The 23,962-nt window shown below is 53.3% G+C and overlaps 7 protein-coding genes across 7 annotated transcripts; 1 reads left to right on the forward strand and 6 right to left on the reverse strand.

The window, feature by feature from the left end:
- Positions 1-973: 973 nt before the first annotated feature.
- BROUX77_007053 (uncharacterized protein) lies at positions 974-5,772 on the reverse strand (the record flags this gene model as incomplete). Its single annotated transcript, XM_073752106.1, has 2 exons — positions 974-4,357; positions 4,651-5,772. The coding sequence occupies 2 exons, from the start codon at positions 5,770-5,772 to the stop codon at positions 974-976; spliced, it is 4,506 nt and encodes a 1,501-aa protein (XP_073602714.1).
- Positions 5,773-6,292: 520 nt separating this feature from the next.
- BROUX77_007054 (uncharacterized protein) lies at positions 6,293-9,217 on the reverse strand (the record flags this gene model as incomplete). Its single annotated transcript, XM_073752107.1, has 1 exon — positions 6,293-9,217. The coding sequence occupies one exon, from the start codon at positions 9,215-9,217 to the stop codon at positions 6,293-6,295; it is 2,925 nt and encodes a 974-aa protein (XP_073602715.1).
- Positions 9,218-9,267: 50 nt separating this feature from the next.
- On the reverse strand, positions 9,268-10,569 carry BROUX77_007055 (uncharacterized protein; the record flags this gene model as incomplete). Its single annotated transcript, XM_073752108.1, has 1 exon — positions 9,268-10,569. The coding sequence occupies one exon, from the start codon at positions 10,567-10,569 to the stop codon at positions 9,268-9,270; it is 1,302 nt and encodes a 433-aa protein (XP_073602716.1).
- A 202-nt stretch (positions 10,570-10,771) lies between these two features.
- BROUX77_007056 (uncharacterized protein) lies at positions 10,772-11,911 on the reverse strand (the record flags this gene model as incomplete). The annotated part of the gene is made up of 1 exon (XM_073752110.1): positions 10,772-11,911. One exon carries the CDS (start codon positions 11,909-11,911, stop codon positions 10,772-10,774), a length of 1,140 nt encoding a protein of 379 aa, XP_073602717.1.
- Positions 11,912-11,961: 50 nt separating this feature from the next.
- Positions 11,962-12,243, reverse strand: BROUX77_007057 (uncharacterized protein; the record flags this gene model as incomplete). Its single annotated transcript, XM_073752111.1, has 1 exon — positions 11,962-12,243. One exon carries the CDS (start codon positions 12,241-12,243, stop codon positions 11,962-11,964), a length of 282 nt encoding a protein of 93 aa, XP_073602718.1.
- Positions 12,244-18,002: 5,759 nt separating this feature from the next.
- Positions 18,003-18,702, forward strand: BROUX77_007058 (uncharacterized protein; the record flags this gene model as incomplete). Its single annotated transcript, XM_073752112.1, has 2 exons — positions 18,003-18,395; positions 18,577-18,702. The coding sequence occupies 2 exons, from the start codon at positions 18,003-18,005 to the stop codon at positions 18,700-18,702; spliced, it is 519 nt and encodes a 172-aa protein (XP_073602719.1).
- A 301-nt stretch (positions 18,703-19,003) lies between these two features.
- BROUX77_007059 (uncharacterized protein) lies at positions 19,004-23,802 on the reverse strand (the record flags this gene model as incomplete). Its single annotated transcript, XM_073752113.1, has 2 exons — positions 19,004-22,387; positions 22,681-23,802. The coding sequence occupies 2 exons, from the start codon at positions 23,800-23,802 to the stop codon at positions 19,004-19,006; spliced, it is 4,506 nt and encodes a 1,501-aa protein (XP_073602720.1).
- Between the last annotated feature and the right edge of the window lie 160 nt (positions 23,803-23,962).

Here is a 23,962-nt window from a genome sequence, read left to right on the forward strand (position 1 = left end):
AGCTTAACAAAATATTACGGATAGGGCCCGAAGAAAGGATTAGGGTTCCGGGTACAGCCAACGACTCGGGACAATGATAGGTTCCTGAGGTGGACAGTCGGGCCTGTGGAGGAAGACGTCAGTTAGACAGAGTGCTAAGACGTATGGTCGGTTGAGATGAAGAGGCAACACACAACTTAGATGGCTATTCTGAGAATAGAGCGGCACAAAGAGGAAGGAGGAGGAACAATCACACACTTCAAAGAAGAAGAAAGGTTGAACTGCAAAGAAAGCAAGAACAGAATGGTATAAAGAAGAAGAAGACGGTAAGCAAGTGCATGTGATTGTTAAGCTTGGAGAACAAGAGTAAACCTGATCAACTCAGTGTAAGGGGCCAAGTCGTAAAAGGACGTAGAAGGGCAGAAACAGATATATTGCGATGGAGAGAAGAAGAAAGAACTAACTAAAACTAGGAGAGAGCAGCAGCTCTTTATACTGCCTGGGTAGAACAACTGAGGCCTACCTGATTGACCCAAACGTGGTGAGTCATCGGGCGTTCGGATCAAGGCCGGTTGGGCCACTTGTATTCGGACCGTCAGTAGTCGGGCCTTTGCGGACTCGGACCACCGACACTCGAACCACCGTTGCTCAAGCCACACCGGCTTCAACTCGGGCAATCAGGCAAAGCCTTGACCCGGGTCTCCCAGACCCTAACATCAGCCTCCTTCTCTTTCTTCCCATCCTCCCATGGCCGTGTAACACAAAAAAAGAAAACAACAGGAAGGTGGACACCAACTGAAAACAACAAAGGGAATAGCAAACAACAAGCAACTAATCATCGGTAAACGACAACAGAACGAACAAGGAGTGGAACAGACAGTGGAGAAACAAAAAAAATGTCAAAGGAAAGGGAAATAGACCCTGTGCAACAACCGTGGAACTCGCAGCTCCTTCAATCAAACTTCGGACTCAAGCAGTCCTCTCGCCACGGCACTCACACCTCAACGTCGGCAGTCTCCTGCGCTCGCAAGAATTCTTCTAAAGCAGCCGTTTCTTCCAGCGCCTCTGTAGGTTCCCAAGTGGGATCTCGCCAACCAACCCATTTCACCAAGTACTGGGCTGGTTCGTCTCTCGTGGCTGGCCGGTGTTCCAGGATCTTCTCGACTTCGTATTCCTCAAAGCCATCGATCTCGACTGGTCCGGGGCTCGATACGTGCGGGTCTTGTGAGGGCCAAGGGTCGTTCGGGTGGTATTTCAATCTGTCGGCATGAAACACGTCGTGTCCTCTGGCACCCTTCAGGTCAAGACGGTAGCTGTGGGAGCCTACAGCCTCTAAGACCTGGAGCTTCTGGTATCTTGGCCGGAGTCGCTTGCCTGGGCCTTCTTGCTGCACAGTATGGGAGCTTTTTGCCAACCAAACCCAGTCGCCGGGCTGGAAACGTCGATGTGGTTGTCTGTGTCTGTTCGACTGTTCCTCCATAGCAGACTTGGCGGCGCTGAGAGAGGCTTTGGCCCAATCCGTGTGGTCTGCCAAGCTCTTCAGGATTCTTGTTGCTTGAGCTATGGGACTCGTGTTGGCTGCAACGGGGGCTGCTAGGGGGGCAATGGCGTCGGGCTGCAGCTCAACCAAGTCAGGACTATAGCCGTGGGACAACGTGAACGGGGACGTCTCTGTTGAAGCCGCTGGGGCTGCGTTCAGGGCAAACTCCACAATTGGCAGGCAGTCTAGCCAGTCTGAGCGGTCGTGTAGGAGTTTGGCCATCTTTGTCTTCACCTCAGCATTTGTCCTCTCAGTGGCCCCGTTGGTCTGTGGGTGGTAAGCGGTGGACAGACGACGATCGATCTTCAGGGTGGTACAGAGTCGTTTCCAGAACATGTTGGCAAATTGGCGGTCAGAAGCAATGCTGTTAGGAAGACCATGGCGAGGGTAGTAGACTTCCAAGAAACGGCTGGCAAGATACTCGATATCCAGGCTGCGGCAGGCTATAAGGATGACACCCTTGGACAGATGGTCCACCACCGTCATGACGTGCTTGTAGACTTTTCCTTCCTTCTTGCACGGCGGGAGAGGGCCAATCAGATCTATGCCAATGTCACGCCAGATGCGGTCAGGTACCGGAAGGGGCTTCAGGAGACCTTGCTTGAGCTGGCGCATGACGTTCGTGCTACCGCAGATTTCGCAGTTGCGGCAGAACCGTTTGACATCCGCTGTGTAGTGCGGCCAGAAGTAAGTCTTGGAAACTTCCTGACACATGATTCTTTGGCCGGGGTGGACTAGTGTCACGGAATCGTGAATCTCTTGTAGCAAGGCTGTCCTCAGAGGTTCCCACTGGGGTACCCACAATCTTGATCTGTATCGCAGTCGACCTTCGGAGTCCAATGAGCATTCGGACAGTGACACTCGCCAATTAGTCTTCAAGCTGTCTGGCCATTTGGGCGCCTGAGAGGCAACCACTGCGCATGCTGCCGCATAGTCAGAGTCGGCTGACAATGCTTGTTCCCACAGTGTACTGAGGGCTTCCTTACGGAACGGGGATGGCAGTGTAACGCGAGCAGGTCTGACTTTCAGGGCACCGTCGGGCAAACACTGGAGGAGCTGTTGGTTGCGAGCTTGTAGGCGGGGATCATCGGGACCTGAAGGCATGTGAAGACGGGAGAGAGCATCGGGCAGTGGGGACAGTTTCCCGGGACGGTGTTCCAGTGTTAGGTCAAACTCGCTTAGCAGGTTAGCCCAACGAGCTTGCCTCTCTGTTAACTGTTGCGCAGAGGTAAAATGCAACAAGTTCTTGTGGTCTGTTAACACTCGGATGGGTCCCTGGGCGCCACGTAACTCTCCTCTCCACTCTTTCAGGGCTCGGACAATTGCCAACATTTCTTTGTCATGGATCTCATAGTTGGACTCGGCAGGAGACAGCTTCTGGCTGATGTAGGCACATGGAAACAGGCCATCTGGATGCTGCTGCAATAGGACAGCTCCAGTGCTGTAGCCTGAAGAGTCAGCTTCGACAGTTGTTGGCAGAGAGTGGTCGAAGAGGCGCAAGACGGGCGAAGCACAGAAGAGATCTTTGAGTGACGAGAAGGCAGCTTGGCATTCTGGAGACCAGACGAAGGGAACTAGGTGACCAGTCAGTGAAGTGAGAGGGACGGCTACTTCGGCAAAGTTCTTGATGAACGGGCGGTAAAAATTGGCAAATCCTAGGAAGCCACGGAGCTCTTTCTTGGAACTGGGTACGGGCCAGTCTTTCACTGCTTGCACCTTGGCAGGATCCATTGTTGCTTTTCCAGGCTTGATGATGTAGCCCAGGTACTTGACTTCTTGTACACCGAACTCGCACTTGTCGATGTCAACCGTCAGTCCGGCCTTCACGAGCTTGGCTAGGACGTGGTTAACTTGTTCCTTGTGCTCGTCGAGGGAGCCATCGGTGTACACTAGGATGTCATCAACGTAAGCAGAACAAAACAGGTCGAGGTACTCTTGCAATACGGAATTCAGGAAGCGTTGGAATTGGGCAGGAGCATTGGACAAACCAAACGGCATCACGTTCCATTCAAAGGAGCCCAGGCGCGTACGGAAAGCGGTCTTCCATTCGTGGCCTGGCTCGATACGGATATTATGGAACGCTGCAACGACGTCAAGCTTAGTGAACCACTTTGAACGGCTGATTTGGCGTAGTGTTTCCTTGAAGTTGGGTAACGGGTATCTATCCTTCTTCATCAGCTTGTTCAACAGACGGTAGTCCACGCAGAATCTAAGTCCACCGCCAGGTTTCTTGACGAACAGGATGGGGGCAGCAGCAGTGGAACTACTCATTCGAATGAACTTCTTGTTCAGTAGGTTCAGTAACGTTTGGCGCAGTACTATCAACTCATCGTGGGAAAGGCTGTACAGTGGTCCCCAGGGAGCTTCCGAGTCAGGGACAGTTAGATGAATCTCGTGGTTCATCCCGGGACGCAGCGGCGGGAGGCGGCGCGTGTAGAGTGCTTCTGGGTCAAAAGCAACAACATTCTGTGGGTCTATCCAACTGGGAACCTTTTCCTTCCAGTCATCTGTAACAGGCTCGTTCTCTCGGGCCAACTTTTCCAATGCTTTGTTGATATCCTGTATGCTCGCAGCAAAGACCTTCAAGTCCTGGTGCAAGATCTTGCTGACACGTGCAGCTTTCAATTCCGTAGGGGTGTCCAAGTTCCGAATGGTCGAAACAGAGCGAGGGACGGAGAAGTGGGGGAGCACCAAACGGTGCCGGTTGCAGTCTATTAGGGCGTTGTGGTGGCTCAGCCACGGGTATCCAATAAGAAGTTCGTCATCATAAATGTCGGGTACGACAAGGGCAAGGACTTCTTCCCGGAGGCCGCCGAGATCCAGCTCGAAGCGGGCAGCCTGAGTGGCCACAGAAGAAGGTTGGTCATTAAAAGGTTTTAGGGAAAGGGAAGTTTGCAGCGCAGAACAAGGTAGTTTCAATCGTTTCACGAGGGCCTGGGATATGATCAAGGAGACTGTATTTCCGGTATCGACTAAAGCTACTGAGTTGTGAGAGCCGTTGATTACAACGTCAACAGATAAGGAGCCTCTCACAAGCAAAGGGGACGTTCCCTTCTTGTTCTTACCCCTCCGGGGGCGACTGTCACCGGAGGGTCTCAGTTTTCCGACTGAGCAGTGGGCAACTGTACGACACCGAAATCGGCATCCAGGTCATCGTCTAGCTGCGGCGGCGTGGGCACGTGTACACCGCGGACACGGGCAGGAGGCGCGTTCCGGTTGGGAGGCACATCGTAGGGGCATTCCCGTACAAAGTGACCTGAGGCGCCACAGCGGATGCAGAGGCCAGCGCGACGACGTCTCTCTCGTTCCTCTTCACTCGCCCAGCGGGCAGTGCGGCGGGCAGCAGGCGTACGGGTAGGCTGGGGGGCAACGCGACGGGTTCGTTCCCAGTCCATGGCGTCGGGATGGCGGTGGGCAGCGGGGGCGGACGGGTAATAACCGGAGCGGCGGCCAGAAGTCGACTCGGCATCGAGCTTACGCTGCCGCAGTTCCTCGGCAGCTAACACGACCCGGTCTAAGTACTCCGAGAAGACCCGGGGAGGGAACGAGTTCGCCACGTATTCCCGAATGGGCGTGTCGAGGCTGTCCTTCAGCCACCTAATCTTCTGTGAGTCCGCCGCGTCCAGAGCTTTGGCGCGGGTCAGCAGGTCCTCAAACTCCGGCAGATGGACCTCGATCCTTCTGCCTCTCTGCTTTAACCGCGAGAGCTGGTCTTGTGCCTTATCTACGGCAACTTTGTCCTCAAACGCTCCCTGCAGCTCTTGAAGGAACCGGTCGCAGGAAACGGGGCCGTCGTCTGTTAGTCGGGTCTTGATTGACCGCATGCGGCTGCGGGCCAAACCCTCGGCCTGGGCATAGATCGAGACGATGAAGTCTCGGTCGGCCACATGGCCACGCTCGCAGTGCCATATTTCCAGGACCTGGTCGAACCAGGCGTCAAATTCCTCGGGCTCGGTGGAACTCAGCGAGGGAATCTTGTAGCGCAGTTTTGCGCGACCATTCTCGTTACCAGTCGCTGAGGCGGCGGCGGCAGCAGCAGCGGTGGCGGTAGCAAGCGCTGCTTGGGAGGCTTGGGTTTGGGCGGCTGCCTGCTGGGCGGCTTCGCTCTGGTTCTCCAGCATAGCCAGCATCTTGGCAAACTTGCTCTCCAGCTTGGCGAACCGTTGAGCATATTTGTCCTCAGTGCTGTCGACACTGGGGACAGGGGAGCTTGCGTAAGCGGCCCGCATGTCGTCGATGGTGCGGCCACTCATGTTGAGAGTTTGTGTAACAGTAAAAAATAATGTGTGATGAAGATTGATAACGGGTTTGGGGAAAATAAACGATAAGACTGTTGAGAACTGTAGGGGCAATGCAATCTGTAAAAGCTGTATCTGTACCTGTGGCTGTAAAGAACTGTAGAACTGTAGAACTGTAGGGCTGTAGCGAAAAAGAAGATCGCAATATGATGTAAGGGGCCAAGTCGTAAAAGGACGTAGAAGGGCAGAAACAGATATATTGCGATGGAGAGAAGAAGAAAGAACTAACTAAAACTAGGAGAGAGCAGCAGCTCTTTATACTGCCTGGGTAGAACAACTGAGGCCTACCTGATTGACCCAAACGTGGTGAGTCATCGGGCGTTCGGATCAAGGCCGGTTGGGCCACTTGTATTCGGACCGTCAGTAGTCGGGCCTTTGCGGACTCGGACCACCGACACTCGAACCACCGTTGCTCAAGCCACACCGGCTTCAACTCGGGCAATCAGGCAAAGCCTTGACCCGGGTCTCCCAGACCCTAACAAGCGGTGCGATTGTTCAGGGCGACCTGGGCTTGGGGGAGAAGTGCAGCCCAGTCGTCTTGCAGGAAAACAGTGAAGGCACGGAGGTAGGTCTCGATCTCCTGGTTGGAGCGCTCTTGGGCGCCGTCGGTCTCGGGATGGAACGCAGTGGAGAGGCGGCGGGTGATGGAGAGCTGGCGACAGACTTCTGTCCAGAATAAACCGGTGAACTGGGGACCTCGGTCGGACGTGATGGCGCGGGGTAGACCATGGTGGGCAAAGACGTGTGTGATGAAGGCTCTGGCTACGTCAGAGGCAGTATACGATTTCAGCGGTATCAAGATTTTACTCTTTGACAGCCGGTCTGTAATACCTAAGATAGTAGTGCAGCCTTCGGACTCAGGGAGACCGACGATGAAATCCATGGCGAGTTCTTGCCAGGCACGGTCCGGGACGGGCAGGGGCTTCAGGAGGCCACGCTTCTGGTCGCGCCAAATCTTGCTTTTACCGCAAGTGTCGCAATTACCAACGAAGCGGCGGACATCGTCAGAGAGGCCAGGCCAAGCGTAGGAGCGGCTGACTAGATCACGGGTTGCTGATCCTCCAGGGTGACCGGTGAGCGTGGAGTCGTGGACTTGCTGGATGATACGAGTGCGGAGGGGCTCGTAGTACGGGATCCACAGGCGGTCACGCCAGAGGAGACGGGTGGCGGAGTCGAGAGTACACTCGCTGATCTGCCAAGGAAGGCCCCACTCGTTGGGGAACGAGCGGGCTTGTTCTTGGACAGCTTGTCGCGCTTGCCAATAACGTTCGTTATGGGTAAGTGCCGAGTGCCAGAGGGTCTGGAGTTCCGGGTCAGCAAAAGGGGCATCTAGGGCAGCGTGGTCGAGGGTCAGGGTTCCTTCAGGGTCTTTGTCAGGCTCTTTAGCCCAAACGGCGGCGGCAATGACGAAGTCGGGCCCGTCAGGGCGCAGAACTTGGTGGACACGGGACTGGAGGCGTTCATCGGAGAGGTCTTGGGGCAGGTCTTGGTCGCGGCGGGAAAGGGCATCGGAGGTCACTTGAGTAACGCCGGGTCGATGAATTAACCGAAAGTCGAACTCGGACAATTCATGGGCCCAGCGGCGTTGGCGTTCTGACAGGGTTCTTTGCTTCTGGAAGTACAAAAGGTTCTGGTGGTCGGTGTGTACTTCGAACGGGATGCCAGCGAGGTAGGAGCGCCAAGCGCGGAGGCAGGAGTGGATGGCCAACATTTCCTTATCGTGGATAGGATAGTTGACTTCCGCTGGGCTGAGCTTTCGCGAGAAGTAAGCAACAGGACGCCAAAGAGAATCAGCACCTTGCTGTCTGAGGGAACCTCCCAGGGCCCAGCCGGAAGCATCGGCTTCAACGATGGTGGGGAGGTCAGGGTCGAAGGTGGCAAGGAGCGGGGCAGAGACAAGGGCCTTCTTCAAAGCTTCAAACGAACGGAGTTGTTCGTCTTCCCACTTGAAGGGTTGGTCCTTCTTGGTCAGCAGAGTCAGGGGAGCAGCGACGGTGGAGTATTCGGGGACAAAACAGCGGTAGAAGTTGGCAAACCCAAGAAAACTACGGACTCCGCGGACAGACGTGGGAGCCTCCCATTCCTGGATAGCTTTGACTTTGTCTGGGTCTGCACGGATGCCGGAGCCGGGTTCAACAATGAAGCCGAGGTACTTGATGGACGGGGATTCGAATTCACTTTTATCCCAGTCAAGCTGTAAGCCAGCATCTCCGAGAGCGCGGATGATCTGACAGACAAGGTTACGGTGTTCTTTGCGGGAGTCAGAGCTGTAGATCACTACATCGTCGAGGTAAGCAGAGCAGGAGATACCGAGCCAGCGGGAGAGCACATGATTGATAAAACGTTGGAAAGCAGCAGGAGCACCAGTGAGGCCGAAAGGGGTGACTAGCCATTCATACGCTCCGAGATGGGTGCGGAAGGCCGTGTAGGCTTCACTACCTTCTTTCAGGCGGAGACGGTGGAACGCGGAGATTACATCGACCTTGGAGACGTACTTGGCGGCAGCGATGTCACGGAGGGTGTCGTTGATCAGTGGTAACGGGTAACCATCCTTCTCTGTGACGCTGTTCAGGGCACGGTAGTCTACGCAAAAACGAAGACCACCACCAGGTTTCTTCACGAAGATGACAGGAGCACCTCCCTCAGCACTACTGGCTCGGATAAAGCCAGCGTCGAGCAAGTCGTAGAGAGTTTTCCGGAGCAGCAGCAGTTCTTCTCGGCTCATTGAGTACAGAGGGCACGAGGGCGGGGACAAGCCTGGTTTAAGGCGGATCTCTGTATCAATGCCAGGGCGGTTCGGGGGGAGCTCGGAAGCTTTCTTCCTGTCGAAAGCGTCGATGACAGGAAGGAGCCACTCGGGACAGTTGGCGCGGGGGTCGGTGTAAATTTTGGCCTTGAGGGCCTTCTCAATGTCGTGAAGAGTGGCGGAGAAGATGCGGACATTGTGAGAACGGCGGGCTCTGAGGTGAAAGGCGCGGACGGCGTGGGCAGTAACAGGGAGGACATCGGGATTGGCAGTACAGTTGGTAAGACGAAGGGGAGTGGGCAAGCGGATGAAGACTTCGTTCTGGGCAGGGCGGAGGGAAGCGTCGTGCTTGGCAATCCAGCCTTGACCCAGGATGAGGTCCTCAGTCTGACCAGGGACGATGTAAGCGTAGAGTTTCTCGTCCAATCCTCCGAGACCAAGGTCAAAAACGGCGACTTGATCGATGACGGGTGGGTTTTGGTCATTAACTACTTGAGCAATTGGACGAGGGCAGATGGGCAGGATAGTAGCGTGGGCGCGGGTGGCGGTGCGCGGAGAGACGGTGGCAAGACACAGGCAACCGGAGTCGACGAAGGCAGAGGTAGAACAAGTTTTATTGAGAACAACATCTATATAGGTACCTCTAGCCCCCATTTCCTCCCGAGCGATCTTCTCTCCTTGGGGCTCTAGACGGCGACGTTCGCCTAGAGCTCTCCATTTCCCGACATGTCGCGGGACGCGGGCGTGGGCACAGGCAGGGGCAGAGCTGGGGTCGGCGCAGCAAGCTGGGGAAGGTTGGTGGAGCGGACAGGGACGGTAGTAGTGGGGACAAAGTTCAGTGGACAGTTCTGGCGCAGATGGCCAGTCTGGCGGCAGCGGAAGCAGGCGCGGTTGCGGCGGAGGCGCTCGCGCTCCTCGTCGGTCAGGGGCTGAAGGGCCGTGGCAGTGACAGTGGGAGTCCAATCCATAGCATCGGGGTGACGAGCAGCAGCCGACGGGGGAACGGAGGAAACAAAAGGGCCAGCAGGAGTAGGGGAAATAGGGTGGGCAGCGTACGGAGAGTAGGTCGTGTTATCAGTGAAAGCGGAGTAGTGGCCGCGGCGGGGACGAGGTAGGAATTGCTCAGCCTTGGAAGCGACGTTTTGCATGCAGTTGGTAAATTCAGGGTACGTCGCGGGGACGTTGACATAGACCATCGCTTGTCGGAGGGCAGGCGCCATGGCGGTTTGCAACTTCGAAATGCGGTTGCGGTCGCCAATGATGTTGGCGTCCTGGAGGACTTTTTCGAAGCGGGGCAGGAACAAGGCGAAGGGTTCAGAGGGTCCCTGGCGCATGTTGTCCAGGTGGAAGAGAGCACGGTCAGCAGCAAAGGGGTCGATGAATATGGAGTCCAAGTACTCCAGGAACTGGTGGGGCCCGGTGTCGTTCAGCAAGCCCTGCTCGAAGTACGCCACGACGAGGTTCTGGGCTTCTACCGTCATACGCGCAAAAAGGTACGCGTATTGCTTGCGGTGGTCACCGATTGACTCGCTGTCCAGTGCAAGCTTGGAGCGGGCACTCAGGGCCCAGACGCGGTAGGCAGAGCGTTGGCCGGAAAACAAGGCGATATCCGGGAGGGCACGCTTCCTCGGTTCGAGGTTTCTTTCCGTAGTTGCAACGGGCACGGGAGCAGCGGGGACAGCAGTGGGGACAGGGGACGCAGGGACGACGGCGGGAGCGGAAGTAGCGGTGGCAGCACGGGCAAAAGCTTGGAGATCGGCGATGGCCTGATCTCGTTTTTGTTGGCCACTGTTGAACTCGTCGCGCAATTGTTGTTGCGCGTGGTCGTGCTTCTCGTTGAGCTGCTGGATGGCTTGCAGCAGATCTTGAAGCGACGGGGCCGCCGGGGCTGGAACAGGGACAGTAGGATCGGACATGGCTGTCGGAGGAGGCTCAGAGTCGAAGAAGACGGTGTTGTTGGAAGTGGTGTCAGAGTCGGGGTCGGTGGTAGGTGCACAGTAGGGCATGTGACGGTGGAACAAAAGAGGAACAGAGAGAAACGATATACAGGTGGCGGGTGGTAACGAGGAAAAGGTACGAAGACAGGGTAAAAGAAACGAGGACAGTGTAAACAAGGGTAGATCTGTTTCTATTGTAAGGCTTTACGGTCTAAAGGAGAACGCTTTTAGAACAGCAGAAATAAATTAAGAAACAGATAAAGAGAAAAGACTAATGTACAAGAAAACGGGCGGAAACAACACTATCTATATACGCGCGGTAGAGGTATGACGCGTACCCTTGACAACGACGGTGTGCACACGGGTTTGGCAGGCGGTGAGTAACGGCGGTGTGCAAGGCGGTGTGGACGGCGGTGTAAACGGCGGTGAGGGCGGAGCCTGAGCCTACCTCGATCCATAGATCGTTACAATGGAAAGCAGAGATGACGTCAACTTTGGAAACGTACTTGGCAGCAGCAATATCACGGAGGGTGTCGTTGATCAGTGGTAACGGGTAACCATCCTTCTCCGTGACGCTGTTCAGGGCACGGTAGTCTACGCAAAAACGAAGACCACCACCAGGTTTCTTCACGAAGATGACGGGGGCACCGCCTTCAGCACTACTAGCTCGGATAAAGCCAGCGTCCAGCAGGTCGTAGAGGGTTTTACGGAGGAGCAGCAGTTCTTCTCGGCTCATTGAGTACAGAGGACACGAGGGCGAGGACAAGCCTGGTTTAAGGCGGATCTCTGTATCAATTCCAGGGCGGTTCGGGGGAAGCTCAGAAGCTTTCTTCCTATCGAAGGCGTCGATGACGGGAAGAAGCCACTCGGGACAGTTGGCACGGGGGTCGGTGTAGATCTTGGCTTTGAGAGCTTTCTCAATGTCATGGAGCGTGGCGGAGAAAATGCGGACATTGGGAGAGCGTCGGGCTCTCAACTGGAAGGCACGGATGGCGCGGGCGGAGACGGGGAGAACGTTGGGGTCAGCGGTGGTTGTAGTCAGGCGAAGAGGCGTGGGCAGGCGGATGAATACTTCGTTTTGCGCGGGGCGAAGGGAAGCATCGTGTTTGGCAATCCATCCTTGACCGAGGATAAGGTCTTCAGACTGACCGGGGACGATGTAGGCGTAGAGTTTCTCGTCCAATCCTCCGAGACCAAGATCGAAGACAGCAACTTGGTCTATGACGGGTGGATTTCGGTCATCAACTACTTGAGCAATTGGACGAGGGCAGATGGGCAGGATGGCAGCGTGGGCGCGGGTAGCGGTGCGCGGAGAGACAGTGGCAAGACACAGGCAACCGGAGTCGACGAAGGCAGAGGTAGAACAAGTTTTATTTAGAACAACATCTATATAAGTACCCCTAGCCCCCATTTCCTCCCGAGCGATCTTCTCTCCTTGGGGCTCTAGACGGCGACGTTCGCCTAGAGCTCTCCATTTCCCGACATGTCGCGGGGCACGGGCGTGGGCGCAGGCGCGGGCAGAGGCAGAGACAGAGGCAGAGCCGGGGTCGGCATAGCAGGCTGGTAAAGGTTGGCGGAGCGGACAGGGACAGTGGTAGTAGGAGCAAAGTTTAGCGGGCAGTTCTGGCGCAGATGGCCAGTCTGCCGGCAGCGGAAGCAGGCGCGGTTGCGGCGAAGGCGCTCGCGCTCCTCGTCGGTCAATGGCTTCAGGGCCGTGGTGGTGATGGTGGGGGTCCAGTCCATGGCGTCGGGGTGGCGGACAGGTGCAGGGTTGTGTCATGAATAGCCATTCTTGCCATTGCCATTGCATAGGGTTATGCCTGGCACCTTACCCCGCTTCCGTTGTGTCACGCTAATGTTCCAAGGACGTATGATGATACGGTTATACCACTTGGTGGTCTGTGTAACCTTGAGGTGTCACTCCGGTTTATCTACTCGGGTGTGGCCGGCTTGCACACTATAGATCATCGCTATTAGGTAACTCGGTACTCTGCAGTTGATGCAGCTTATTCTGAGTTGACTGCTATTCTCGTTCCTTTTGTGTCAACAGCGTTTGAGCGTGGGGCCCACACCTGTTAGGCCGATATCGCTGTAACGCGACATATCGTTGCCTGGGTGTCTTGAGGGATTTTCAGTTCTGCTGCTGCCGTGTTGGTTTATCTCGTGAACTAACATCCGGTTTGATAGTAGCGTCTGGTAACGTTGAGTTACGTATGTCCCCACTTTCGGTTATCTGTGATTTGGTTCTAGCTTGGGAAGATCTCTGTTGTCAGAATCTGCAACGCCTTAAATAGCGTTGCCTTCTGCCCTGTGTGATCAGGTTAACTCTTGCTCCCCAAGCTTAACAATCACATACACCCCTTTTGCCATTCTTCTTTGTATACTAGTTTATAGTATCACTTCTTCGATAGTACCTTCTTCTTTAGTACTATATCTTTAATTATCACTTGTTTCTTGATAGCCTTCATTGCATCAGTACCTTCTGTCGTCTTCGTTACCTCAGTGTTCCTGTGATTGTTTATTCCCTTCCGTGTGTTATAAGATCAATTAGTTGAGTGTGCCTCTTTACCTCAAACCGACCATACGACCTAGAGAGTTCTATCCTCTCCTCCCGGCCGTATATCCGCGCAGGCCTGACTGTCCACCTCTGGAACCTATCATTGTCCTGAGTCGTTGGCTTTCTAGAACCCTAATGGTTTCCTTGGGCCCTATCCGTAATATTTTGTTAAGCTTCATTTAAAGACTCACACATTCTTCCAACTCTTTGTTATTCTTTAGCACACCTTATTCTTCTTTTCGTTCCGGCTCTCGACTACGGCCGATATCCCGTCTTCCTATGATCATACTAGCGCTGCTGTTGTTACACAACCTTCTTCGTCCGCTAGTCATAACTCGGCTCTTTCTGGTTCTTAGTTGATTCCATTTCTCAATCTACTTCTCTTCTTCTGTGGACAGTCAGTTGATGGCACTGTCTCTGTCCCAGCTCCTTTAATTTCGTTGAAGCACTTTGTTCCTCTAGGCTAATGTCGTCTCAAGCTTTGCGTTCCACTGCAAGCAATGAGAACCGGCGGGCTCACCGCACTACCGCTGAGCAGGTTCTCGATCCTGTTGATCAGGATGACCTACGGCTAGAACAAGTGCACAAGCGATATCCCGAATGCAGTTCGGACAGTTATTATGATTTGCGTCCGGTGTTCTTGCGGGATGGTGTACCTTCAACCACCTCTTGTCAAGACGCAGGTCATGCTGTTAATCTTGTCTCGACTGCCGAACATATCAATACTCTTCCGTCTGATGATGCACATCTAAATTTGCAACTTGTCAAGCAAAACCTGGATGGCATGCTCACACGTGGCTTCATTGCCCCTACTTCTTCAGTGTTGGCTTCTCCGATTCTTTGTCCTCGGGAACCAGGCAGTGTACGATCTTCTGTTGATTTACGGGCGGTCAACTACCTTATTTTATAAGCTGTTCATTTGGTCCCGCATCAACCAGTCGTTACAACTTGCCACATCTGAACGGGGGTTTCCAGAAAGCCATGTCTACCAGCTATGCACCTTTTGGCTTGCAGCAATGATGTTGCCAACTCCCAGATTACTTTGAGTTACAACATGGTACCTGAGTGTATAAAGTGTTGTTGTTGAGTTTACTCACACACCTGCCATTGTGCCAAAGCATGTTATTGAGTTCTTGTGGGATTTCTTGGACAGTTTATGTCTGTTTTTAGACCTCTGTGTCTGTATTTCTTGGCCTTTGTCTTGCCTAATTGTTTTGACTCCTGTTGGGTCTATTTATATGATATCAGCAGCTAGTGTCTGTTCTTTGCTGAGCTCGTTGGTTCTACGAACAGCTCGTGTCTGTTCTTTGGGTTGACACCTCTTAATGCCTCTTCCTTGTGACACCGTGTGTCCATCGGCGACTGCTTTTTTTGTGTCTCTTCTTTGACCACTATGGTGCTTGCGTTTGACCCCTGCTGGGTTATAATTGCCGACAGCTCGTGTCTGTCCGGGTATTGATAGTTTATATCTACTCGCTTTGCTGACAGCCCGTGTCTGTCTGGGTATTGACAGTTGCTGTCTACTCGCTTTGTTAACAGCTCGCTTCTGTCCCACTTCTTGACAGTTATGTCTAGTCTTCGTGCCACAGTTGTGTCTAATGCGTTAGGCCACTGTTCGGACTATTTTCTTTCGGCTGTTGTTGTGTCTACTTACGACCACTATACGTCTACTTCTTGTGACATGTTCTGTGTCCTCTACTTTGGACAGCTCTCTTGCCTGTTACTTTCTTCGACTCTGTTACGTCTACTTGCGACTACTCTATGTCTCCTTTCTGCGACCTCTTTGTGTCTTCACTTGGGCCTACTCTCTGCCTCTCTCTTTTGGACAATATCTTGTTGTTTTTCTTCTCGTTAAAAGAAACACGATGTCCCTCTTCGAAGTCCTGCCTATGGTGGTGCAGGCCAGTCTTGTATCTTGTGCTGAAATACTGCCAAGTTTGACAAGCTGACTTTACCAATTTCTTGTTTTCCCCTTTCACCAATACTCTTTACGGATCCTGCACGTCTTTGTTTCCATGCTGTCTGTTGTCATATACCAATTACCCGATCGATGATGAGTCCCCATTACACATGTTAGTCTATTCTCCCACAACCGGAATCGTGTTCGTTTACATCCATCGAACCATGTCCCAGGGGGTTCTTAGCTATTGTGGAGGCGATTATGTCGCGGCGATTGATGATTGTGCCAACTGAGTAGCCACTCTGGTGTACACTTGTTACCAGAACTTGGTAGTTCTCAGGGGACCTTCTGCATCTTGCAGGCAACAGATTTATGGGCTATGGAACTGAGCGATTGTTGTTTGTTATAACCTACAGGCCTGGCTCTTACTTCTATGACCAATGCCATAACTAGGGAGGACAACAAGGTTGAAAAACCTTTGCCTTTGCGGGTACTGAGCTGCGTTCTCAACTTATTCCCACTTAAGATCCTTGGTGCTGCCCCTCGGTTGATGAGGTTGCCTTTCGTTATTCCCATTCTTTTTTACCTTCCTCTTGTCTGTGGACACGAGGCCCTTACGAAGTTGTCGTTGCACTTCAAGGCCTTGTTTTATGTTGATCAGATGTACAAGCTTTCATGCTAGGGATTCCGTTGATCCCCTATACGTCACGATGTTGTTGGTGCATCGAGATCTACAATTCTTGCCTGCGGAGTCATGCTGTGTCTAGACCCGTATGGTTGGCTTATTCCTTCTGTTCCGATTCTGCAAAGCCCGGTGGACTTCCGTGTCCCTAGATGCCCGGCTTCCTTTTGCGAATTCTCCGACTTGATTCTAGTCTAGGATGTGGCGATCTTAGTACTGCTGTGGAAATCAGTCATTTAAAAGGAGCATACTGTCATGAATAGCCATTCTTGCCATTGCCATTGCATAGGGTTATGCCTGGCACCTTACCCCGCTTCCGTTGTGTCACGCTAATGTTCCAAGGACGTATGATGATACGGTTATACCACTTGGTGGTCTGTGTAACCTTGAGGTGTCACTCCGGTTTATCTACTCGGGTGTGGCCGGCTTGCACACTATAGATCATCGCTATTAGGTAACTCGGTACTCTGCAGTTGATGCAGCTTATTCTGAGTTGACTGCTATTCTCGTTCCTTTTGTGTCAACAGCGTTTGAGCGTGGGGCCCACACCTGTTAGGCCGATATCGCTGTAACGCGACATATCGTTGCCTGGGTGTCTTGAGGGATTTTCAGTTCTGCTGCTGCCGTGTTGGTTTATCTCGTGAACTAACATCCGGTTTGATAGTAGCGTCTGGTAACGTTGAGTTACGTATGTCCCCACTTTCGGTTATCTGTGATTTGGTTCTAGCTTGGGAAGATCTCTGTTGTCAGAATCTGCAACGCCTTAAATAGCGTTGCCTTCTGCCCTGTGTGATCAGGTTAACTCTTGCTCCCCAAGCTTAACAATCACATACACCCCTTTTGCCATTCTTCTTTGTATACTAGTTTATAGTATCACTTCTTCGATAGTACCTTCTTCTTTAGTACTATATCTTTAATTATCACTTGTTTCTTGATAGCCTTCATTGCATCAGTACCTTCTGTCGTCTTCGTTACCTCAGTGTTCCTGTGATTGTTTATTCCCTTCCGTGTGTTATAAGATCAATTAGTTGAGTGTGCCTCTTTACCTCAAACCGACCATACGACCTAGAGAGTTCTATCCTCTCCTCCCGGCCGTATATCCGCGCAGGCCTGACTGTCCACCTCTGGAACCTATCATTGTCCTGAGTCGTTGGCTTTCTAGAACCCTAATGGTTTCCTTGGGCCCTATCCGTAATAGGTTGGCAGGGAAGGACGGGGTTATCCTGCTGGAAGAACGCTCGAGGACGTTGCATTCCTCCAGCTTGGAAGAGACGGTAAACAACTCGGACTTGTAATCCTCGTAGGTGTAATCCGTCTGTGAGCGGTTCACTAAGTACAAGAGAGTCTTGCAGTTATGACCAGAATGCTGTTTATTATCTTTTGATGGAGAGAAAAAGGTAGAAGAAAGACTAAACTAAACAGCGGATTTGGGTCTACTATATAGACATTTTTGTGCTTACAAATTCAAGTTCCCGATCGGCTCAATATCCCTCCGTGAGCTCCTTATGTCCGAGTTTTCGGCGATAACTCGAGGTTAACTCCGATCCCGTCGGAATCCCTCAGTTTCCCTATTACGGATAGGGCCCGAAGAAAGGATTAGGGTTCCGGGTACAGCCAACGACTCGGGACAATGATAGGTTCCTGAGGTGGACAGTCGGGCCTGTGGAGGAAGACGTCAGTTAGACAGAGTGCTAAGACGTATGGTCGGTTGAGATGAAGAGGCAACACACAACTTAGATGGCTATTCTGAGAATAGAGCGGCACAAAGAGGAAGGAGGAGGAACAATCACACACTTCAAAGAAGAAGAAAGGTTGAACTGCAAAGAAAGCAAGAACAGAATGGTATAAAGAAGAAGAAGAAGGTAAGCAAGTGCATGTGATTGTTAAGCTTGGAGAACAAGAGTAAACCTGATCAACTCAGGGCAGGAGACGACGATATTTATGTTGTCGGCGCTCCTGACAAAACTCTGTCTTCCCAAGCTAGAAACAATCAACATCTAACTACGAACAAAAAATAAGTCTCGTGTAAACAAGACGTAACAGGTTCGTAACAATCGAACCAGATAACAACCCCCACCTAAGCACGCAATGGCAATTGCAACAAGAAAACTCCGCAGCAGCAGAACAACGTCTATCAGAGCACCCGTGCTCAGCACATCCCACGACAACCTCATATCCGTTGATCAACTCACGATCTACACAGACCAACCTGTGCCATAAGCGCATCTTCATAGGTCGCCGACCTTCGGCGTTGTGGAAAAGAAGAGTGGGGTAGGTCTCATGCATAACCCTTAGCATGAGCAGTGTCAGGATGGCTATTCATGACACTGGTTGTGCCGTTTAATGTTAGGAATCTCGAGGCCATGCCTTTGCGCCCGCGGGTCCTGACCTACGTCCGCCAAGGCCTGCCGTTTTCTGTGCTGTTCGAGTTTAGCGATGCTGAGAGTGATATTCAGACCCTGCGCATCCTTGCGTCGGAGCCGTTTTCGCTTCTCAATGTCTACAACGAACGCCAGCTGACTGTGCAGCCTGTCCCCGAGACCCAACCCCGCCCCTATACCATTGAGCGCACCAATCTTTTATCGCGCAATATTGACACCAGTACTTTGCTTCTCGGCGACTTCAATCTCCATCACCATTGGTGGAATTCCCAGCGAGAGCATCCCCACGAACCACGAGCTGACTCTCTTGCTAACTGGCTGATGTCGCAGAATGCCACTCTGATTGTCGACGACGACTACGTTGAACGCAACGGTGTAAGGGGCCAAGTCGTAAAAGGACGTAGAAGGGCAGAAACAGATATATTGCGATGGAGAGAAGAAGAAAGAACTAACTAAAACTAGGAGAGAGCAGCAGCTCTTTATACTGCCTGGGTAGAACAACTGAGGCCTACCTGATTGACCCAAACGTGGTGAGTCATCGGGCGTTCGGATCAAGGCCGGTTGGGCCACTTGTATTCGGACCGTCAGTAGTCGGGCCTTTGCGGACTCGGACCACCGACACTCGAACCACCGTTGCTCAAGCCACACCGGCTTCAACTCGGGCAATCAGGCAAAGCCTTGACCCGGGTCTCCCAGACCCTAACATCAGCCTCCTTCTCTTTCTTCCCATCCTCCCATGGCCGTGTAACACAAAAAAAGAAAACAACAGGAAGGTGGACACCAACTGAAAACAACAAAGGGAATAGCAAACAACAAGCAACTAATCATCGGTAAACGACAACAGAACGAACAAGGAGTGGAACAGACAGTGGAGAAACAAAAAAAATGTCAAAGGAAAGGGAAATAGACCCTGTGCAACAACCGTGGAACTCGCAGCTCCTTCAATCAAACTTCGGACTCAAGCAGTCCTCTCGCCACGGCACTCACACCTCAACGTCGGCAGTCTCCTGCGCTCGCAAGAATTCTTCTAAAGCAGCCGTTTCTTCCAGCGCCTCTGTAGGTTCCCAAGTGGGATCTCGCCAACCAACCCATTTCACCAAGTACTGGGCTGGTTCGTCTCTCGTGGCTGGCCGGTGTTCCAGGATCTTCTCGACTTCGTATTCCTCAAAGCCATCGATCTCGACTGGTCCGGGGCTCGATACGTGCGGGTCTTGTGAGGGCCAAGGGTCGTTCGGGTGGTATTTCAATCTGTCGGCATGAAACACGTCGTGTCCTCTGGCACCCTTCAGGTCAAGACGGTAGCTGTGGGAGCCTACAGCCTCTAAGACCTGGAGCTTCTGGTATCTTGGCCGGAGTCGCTTGCCTGGGCCTTCTTGCTGCACAGTATGGGAGCTTTTTGCCAACCAAACCCAGTCGCCGGGCTGGAAACGTCGATGTGGTTGTCTGTGTCTGTTCGACTGTTCCTCCATAGCAGACTTGGCGGCGCTGAGAGAGGCTTTGGCCCAATCCGTGTGGTCTGCCAAGCTCTTCAGGATTCTTGTTGCTTGAGCTATGGGACTCGTGTTGGCTGCAACGGGGGCTGCTAGGGGGGCAATGGCGTCGGGCTGCAGCTCAACCAAGTCAGGACTATAGCCGTGGGACAACGTGAACGGGGACGTCTCTGTTGAAGCCGCTGGGGCTGCGTTCAGGGCAAACTCCACAATTGGCAGGCAGTCTAGCCAGTCTGAGCGGTCGTGTAGGAGTTTGGCCATCTTTGTCTTCACCTCAGCATTTGTCCTCTCAGTGGCCCCGTTGGTCTGTGGGTGGTAAGCGGTGGACAGACGACGATCGATCTTCAGGGTGGTACAGAGTCGTTTCCAGAACATGTTGGCAAATTGGCGGTCAGAAGCAATGCTGTTAGGAAGACCATGGCGAGGGTAGTAGACTTCCAAGAAACGGCTGGCAAGATACTCGATATCCAGGCTGCGGCAGGCTATAAGGATGACACCCTTGGACAGATGGTCCACCACCGTCATGACGTGCTTGTAGACTTTTCCTTCCTTCTTGCACGGCGGGAGAGGGCCAATCAGATCTATGCCAATGTCACGCCAGATGCGGTCAGGTACCGGAAGGGGCTTCAGGAGACCTTGCTTGAGCTGGCGCATGACGTTCGTGCTACCGCAGATTTCGCAGTTGCGGCAGAACCGTTTGACATCCGCTGTGTAGTGCGGCCAGAAGTAAGTCTTGGAAACTTCCTGACACATGATTCTTTGGCCGGGGTGGACTAGTGTCACGGAATCGTGAATCTCTTGTAGCAAGGCTGTCCTCAGAGGTTCCCACTGGGGTACCCACAATCTTGATCTGTATCGCAGTCGACCTTCGGAGTCCAATGAGCATTCGGACAGTGACACTCGCCAATTAGTCTTCAAGCTGTCTGGCCATTTGGGCGCCTGAGAGGCAACCACTGCGCATGCTGCCGCATAGTCAGAGTCGGCTGACAATGCTTGTTCCCACAGTGTACTGAGGGCTTCCTTACGGAACGGGGATGGCAGTGTAACGCGAGCAGATCTGACTTTCAGGGCACCGTCGGGCAAACACTGGAGGAGCTGTTGGTTGCGAGCTTGTAGGCGGGGATCATCGGGACCTGAAGGCATGTGAAGACGGGAGAGAGCATCGGGCAGTGGGGACAGTTTCCCGGGACGGTGTTCCAGTGTTAGGTCAAACTCGCTTAGCAGGTTAGCCCAACGAGCTTGCCTCTCTGTTAACTGTTGCGCAGAGGTAAAATGCAACAAGTTCTTGTGGTCTGTTAACACTCGGATGGGTCCCTGGGCGCCACGTAACTCTCCTCTCCACTCTTTCAGGGCTCGGACAATTGCCAACATTTCTTTGTCATGGATCTCATAGTTGGACTCGGCAGGAGACAGCTTCTGGCTGATGTAGGCACATGGAAACAGGCCATCTGGATGCTGCTGCAATAGGACAGCTCCAGTGCTGTAGCCTGAAGAGTCAGCTTCGACAGTTGTTGGCAGAGAGTGGTCGAAGAGGCGCAAGACGGGCGAAGCACAGAAGAGATCTTTGAGTGACGAGAAGGCAGCTTGGCATTCTGGAGACCAGACGAAGGGAACTAGGTGACCAGTCAGTGAAGTGAGAGGGACGGCTACTTCGGCAAAGTTCTTGATGAACGGGCGGTAAAAATTGGCAAATCCTAGGAAGCCACGGAGCTCTTTCTTGGAACTGGGTACGGGCCAGTCTTTCACTGCTTGCACCTTGGCAGGATCCATTGTTGCTTTTCCAGGCTTGATGATGTAGCCCAGGTACTTGACTTCTTGTACACCGAACTCGCACTTGTCGATGTCAACCGTCAGTCCGGCCTTCACGAGCTTGGCTAGGACGTGGTTAACTTGTTCCTTGTGCTCGTCGAGGGAGCCATCGGTGTACACTAGGATGTCATCAACGTAAGCAGAACAAAACAGGTCGAGGTACTCTTGCAATACGGAATTCAGGAAGCGTTGGAATTGGGCAGGAGCATTGGACAAACCAAACGGCATCACGTTCCATTCAAAGGAGCCCAGGCGCGTACGGAAAGCGGTCTTCCATTCGTGGCCTGGCTCGATACGGATATTATGGAACGCTGCAACGACGTCAAGCTTAGTGAACCACTTTGAACGGCTGATTTGGCGTAGTGTTTCCTTGAAGTTGGGTAACGGGTATCTATCCTTCTTCATCAGCTTGTTCAACAGACGGTAGTCCACGCAGAATCTAAGTCCACCGCCAGGTTTCTTGACGAACAGGATGGGGGCAGCAGCAGTGGAACTACTCATTCGAATGAACTTCTTGTTCAGTAGGTTCAGTAACGTTTGGCGCAGTACTATCAACTCATCGTGGGAAAGGCTGTACAGTGGTCCCCAGGGAGCTTCCGAGTCAGGGACAGTTAGATGAATCTCGTGGTTCATCCCGGGACGCAGCGGCGGGAGGCGGCGCGTGTAGAGTGCTTCTGGGTCAAAAGCAACAACATTCTGTGGGTCTATCCAACTGGGAACCTTTTCCTTCCAGTCATCTGTAACAGGCTCGTTCTCTCGGGCCAACTTTTCCAATGCTTTGTTGATATCCTGTATGCTCGCAGCAAAGACCTTCAAGTCCTGGTGCAAGATCTTGCTGACACGTGCAGCTTTCAATTCCGTAGGGGTGTCCAAGTTCCGAATGGTCGAAACAGAGCGAGGGACGGAGAAGTGGGGGAGCACCAAACGGTGCCGGTTGCAGTCTATTAGGGCGTTGTGGTGGCTCAGCCACGGGTATCCAATAAGAAGTTCGTCATCATAAATGTCGGGTACGACAAGGGCAAGGACTTCTTCCCGGAGGCCGCCGAGATCCAGCTCGAAGCGGGCAGCCTGAGTGGCCACAGAAGAAGGTTGGTCATTAAAAGGTTTTAGGGAAAGGGAAGTTTGCAGCGCAGAACAAGGTAGTTTCAATCGTTTCACGAGGGCCTGGGATATGATCAAGGAGACTGTATTTCCGGTATCGACTAAAGCTACTGAGTTGTGAGAGCCGTTGATTACAACGTCAACAGATAAGGAGCCTCTCACAAGCAAAGGGGACGTTCCCTTCTTGTTCTTACCCCTCCGGGGGCGACTGTCACCGGAGGGTCTCAGTTTTCCGACTGAGCAGTGGGCAACTGTACGACACCGAAATCGGCATCCAGGTCATCGTCTAGCTGCGGCGGCGTGGGCACGTGTACACCGCGGACACGGGCAGGAGGCGCGTTCCGGTTGGGAGGCACATCGTAGGGGCATTCCCGTACAAAGTGACCTGAGGCGCCACAGCGGATGCAGAGGCCAGCGCGACGACGTCTCTCTCGTTCCTCTTCACTCGCCCAGCGGGCAGTGCGGCGGGCAGCAGGCGTACGGGTAGGCTGGGGGGCAACGCGACGGGTTCGTTCCCAGTCCATGGCGTCGGGATGGCGGTGGGCAGCGGGGGCGGACGGGTAATAACCGGAGCGGCGGCCAGAAGTCGACTCGGCATCGAGCTTACGCTGCCGCAGTTCCTCGGCAGCTAACACGACCCGGTCTAAGTACTCCGAGAAGACCCGGGGAGGGAACGAGTTCGCCACGTATTCCCGAATGGGCGTGTCGAGGCTGTCCTTCAGCCACCTAATCTTCTGTGAGTCCGCCGCGTCCAGAGCTTTGGCGCGGGTCAGCAGGTCCTCAAACTCCGGCAGATGGACCTCGATCCTTCTGCCTCTCTGCTTTAACCGCGAGAGCTGGTCTTGTGCCTTATCTACGGCAACTTTGTCCTCAAACGCTCCCTGCAGCTCTTGAAGGAACCGGTCGCAGGAAACGGGGCCGTCGTCTGTTAGTCGGGTCTTGATTGACCGCATGCGGCTGCGGGCCAAACCCTCGGCCTGGGCATAGATCGAGACGATGAAGTCTCGGTCGGCCACATGGCCACGCTCGCAGTGCCATATTTCCAGGACCTGGTCGAACCAGGCGTCAAATTCCTCGGGCTCGGTGGAACTCAGCGAGGGAATCTTGTAGCGCAGTTTTGCGCGACCATTCTCGTTACCAGTCGCTGAGGCGGCGGCGGCAGCAGCAGCGGTGGCGGTAGCAAGCGCTGCTTGGGAGGCTTGGGTTTGGGCGGCTGCCTGCTGGGCGGCTTCGCTCTGGTTCTCCAGCATAGCCAGCATCTTGGCAAACTTGCTCTCCAGCTTGGCGAACCGTTGAGCATATTTGTCCTCAGTGCTGTCGACACTGGGGACAGGGGAGCTTGCGTAAGCGGCCCGCATGTCGTCGATGGTGCGGCCACTCATGTTGAGAGTTTGTGTAACAGTAAAAAATAATGTGTGATGAAGATTGATAACGGGTTTGGGGAAAATAAACGATAAGACTGTTGAGAACTGTAGGGGCAATGCAATCTGTAAAAGCTGTATCTGTACCTGTGGCTGTAAAGAACTGTAGAACTGTAGAACT

This window comes from Berkeleyomyces rouxiae (genome assembly GCF_048999995.1).
Source record: "Berkeleyomyces rouxiae strain 22BRR77 chromosome Unknown BrBRR77_ptg000010l, whole genome shotgun sequence".
In the NCBI taxonomy this organism is placed as follows: domain Eukaryota; kingdom Fungi; phylum Ascomycota; class Sordariomycetes; order Microascales; family Ceratocystidaceae; genus Berkeleyomyces; species Berkeleyomyces rouxiae.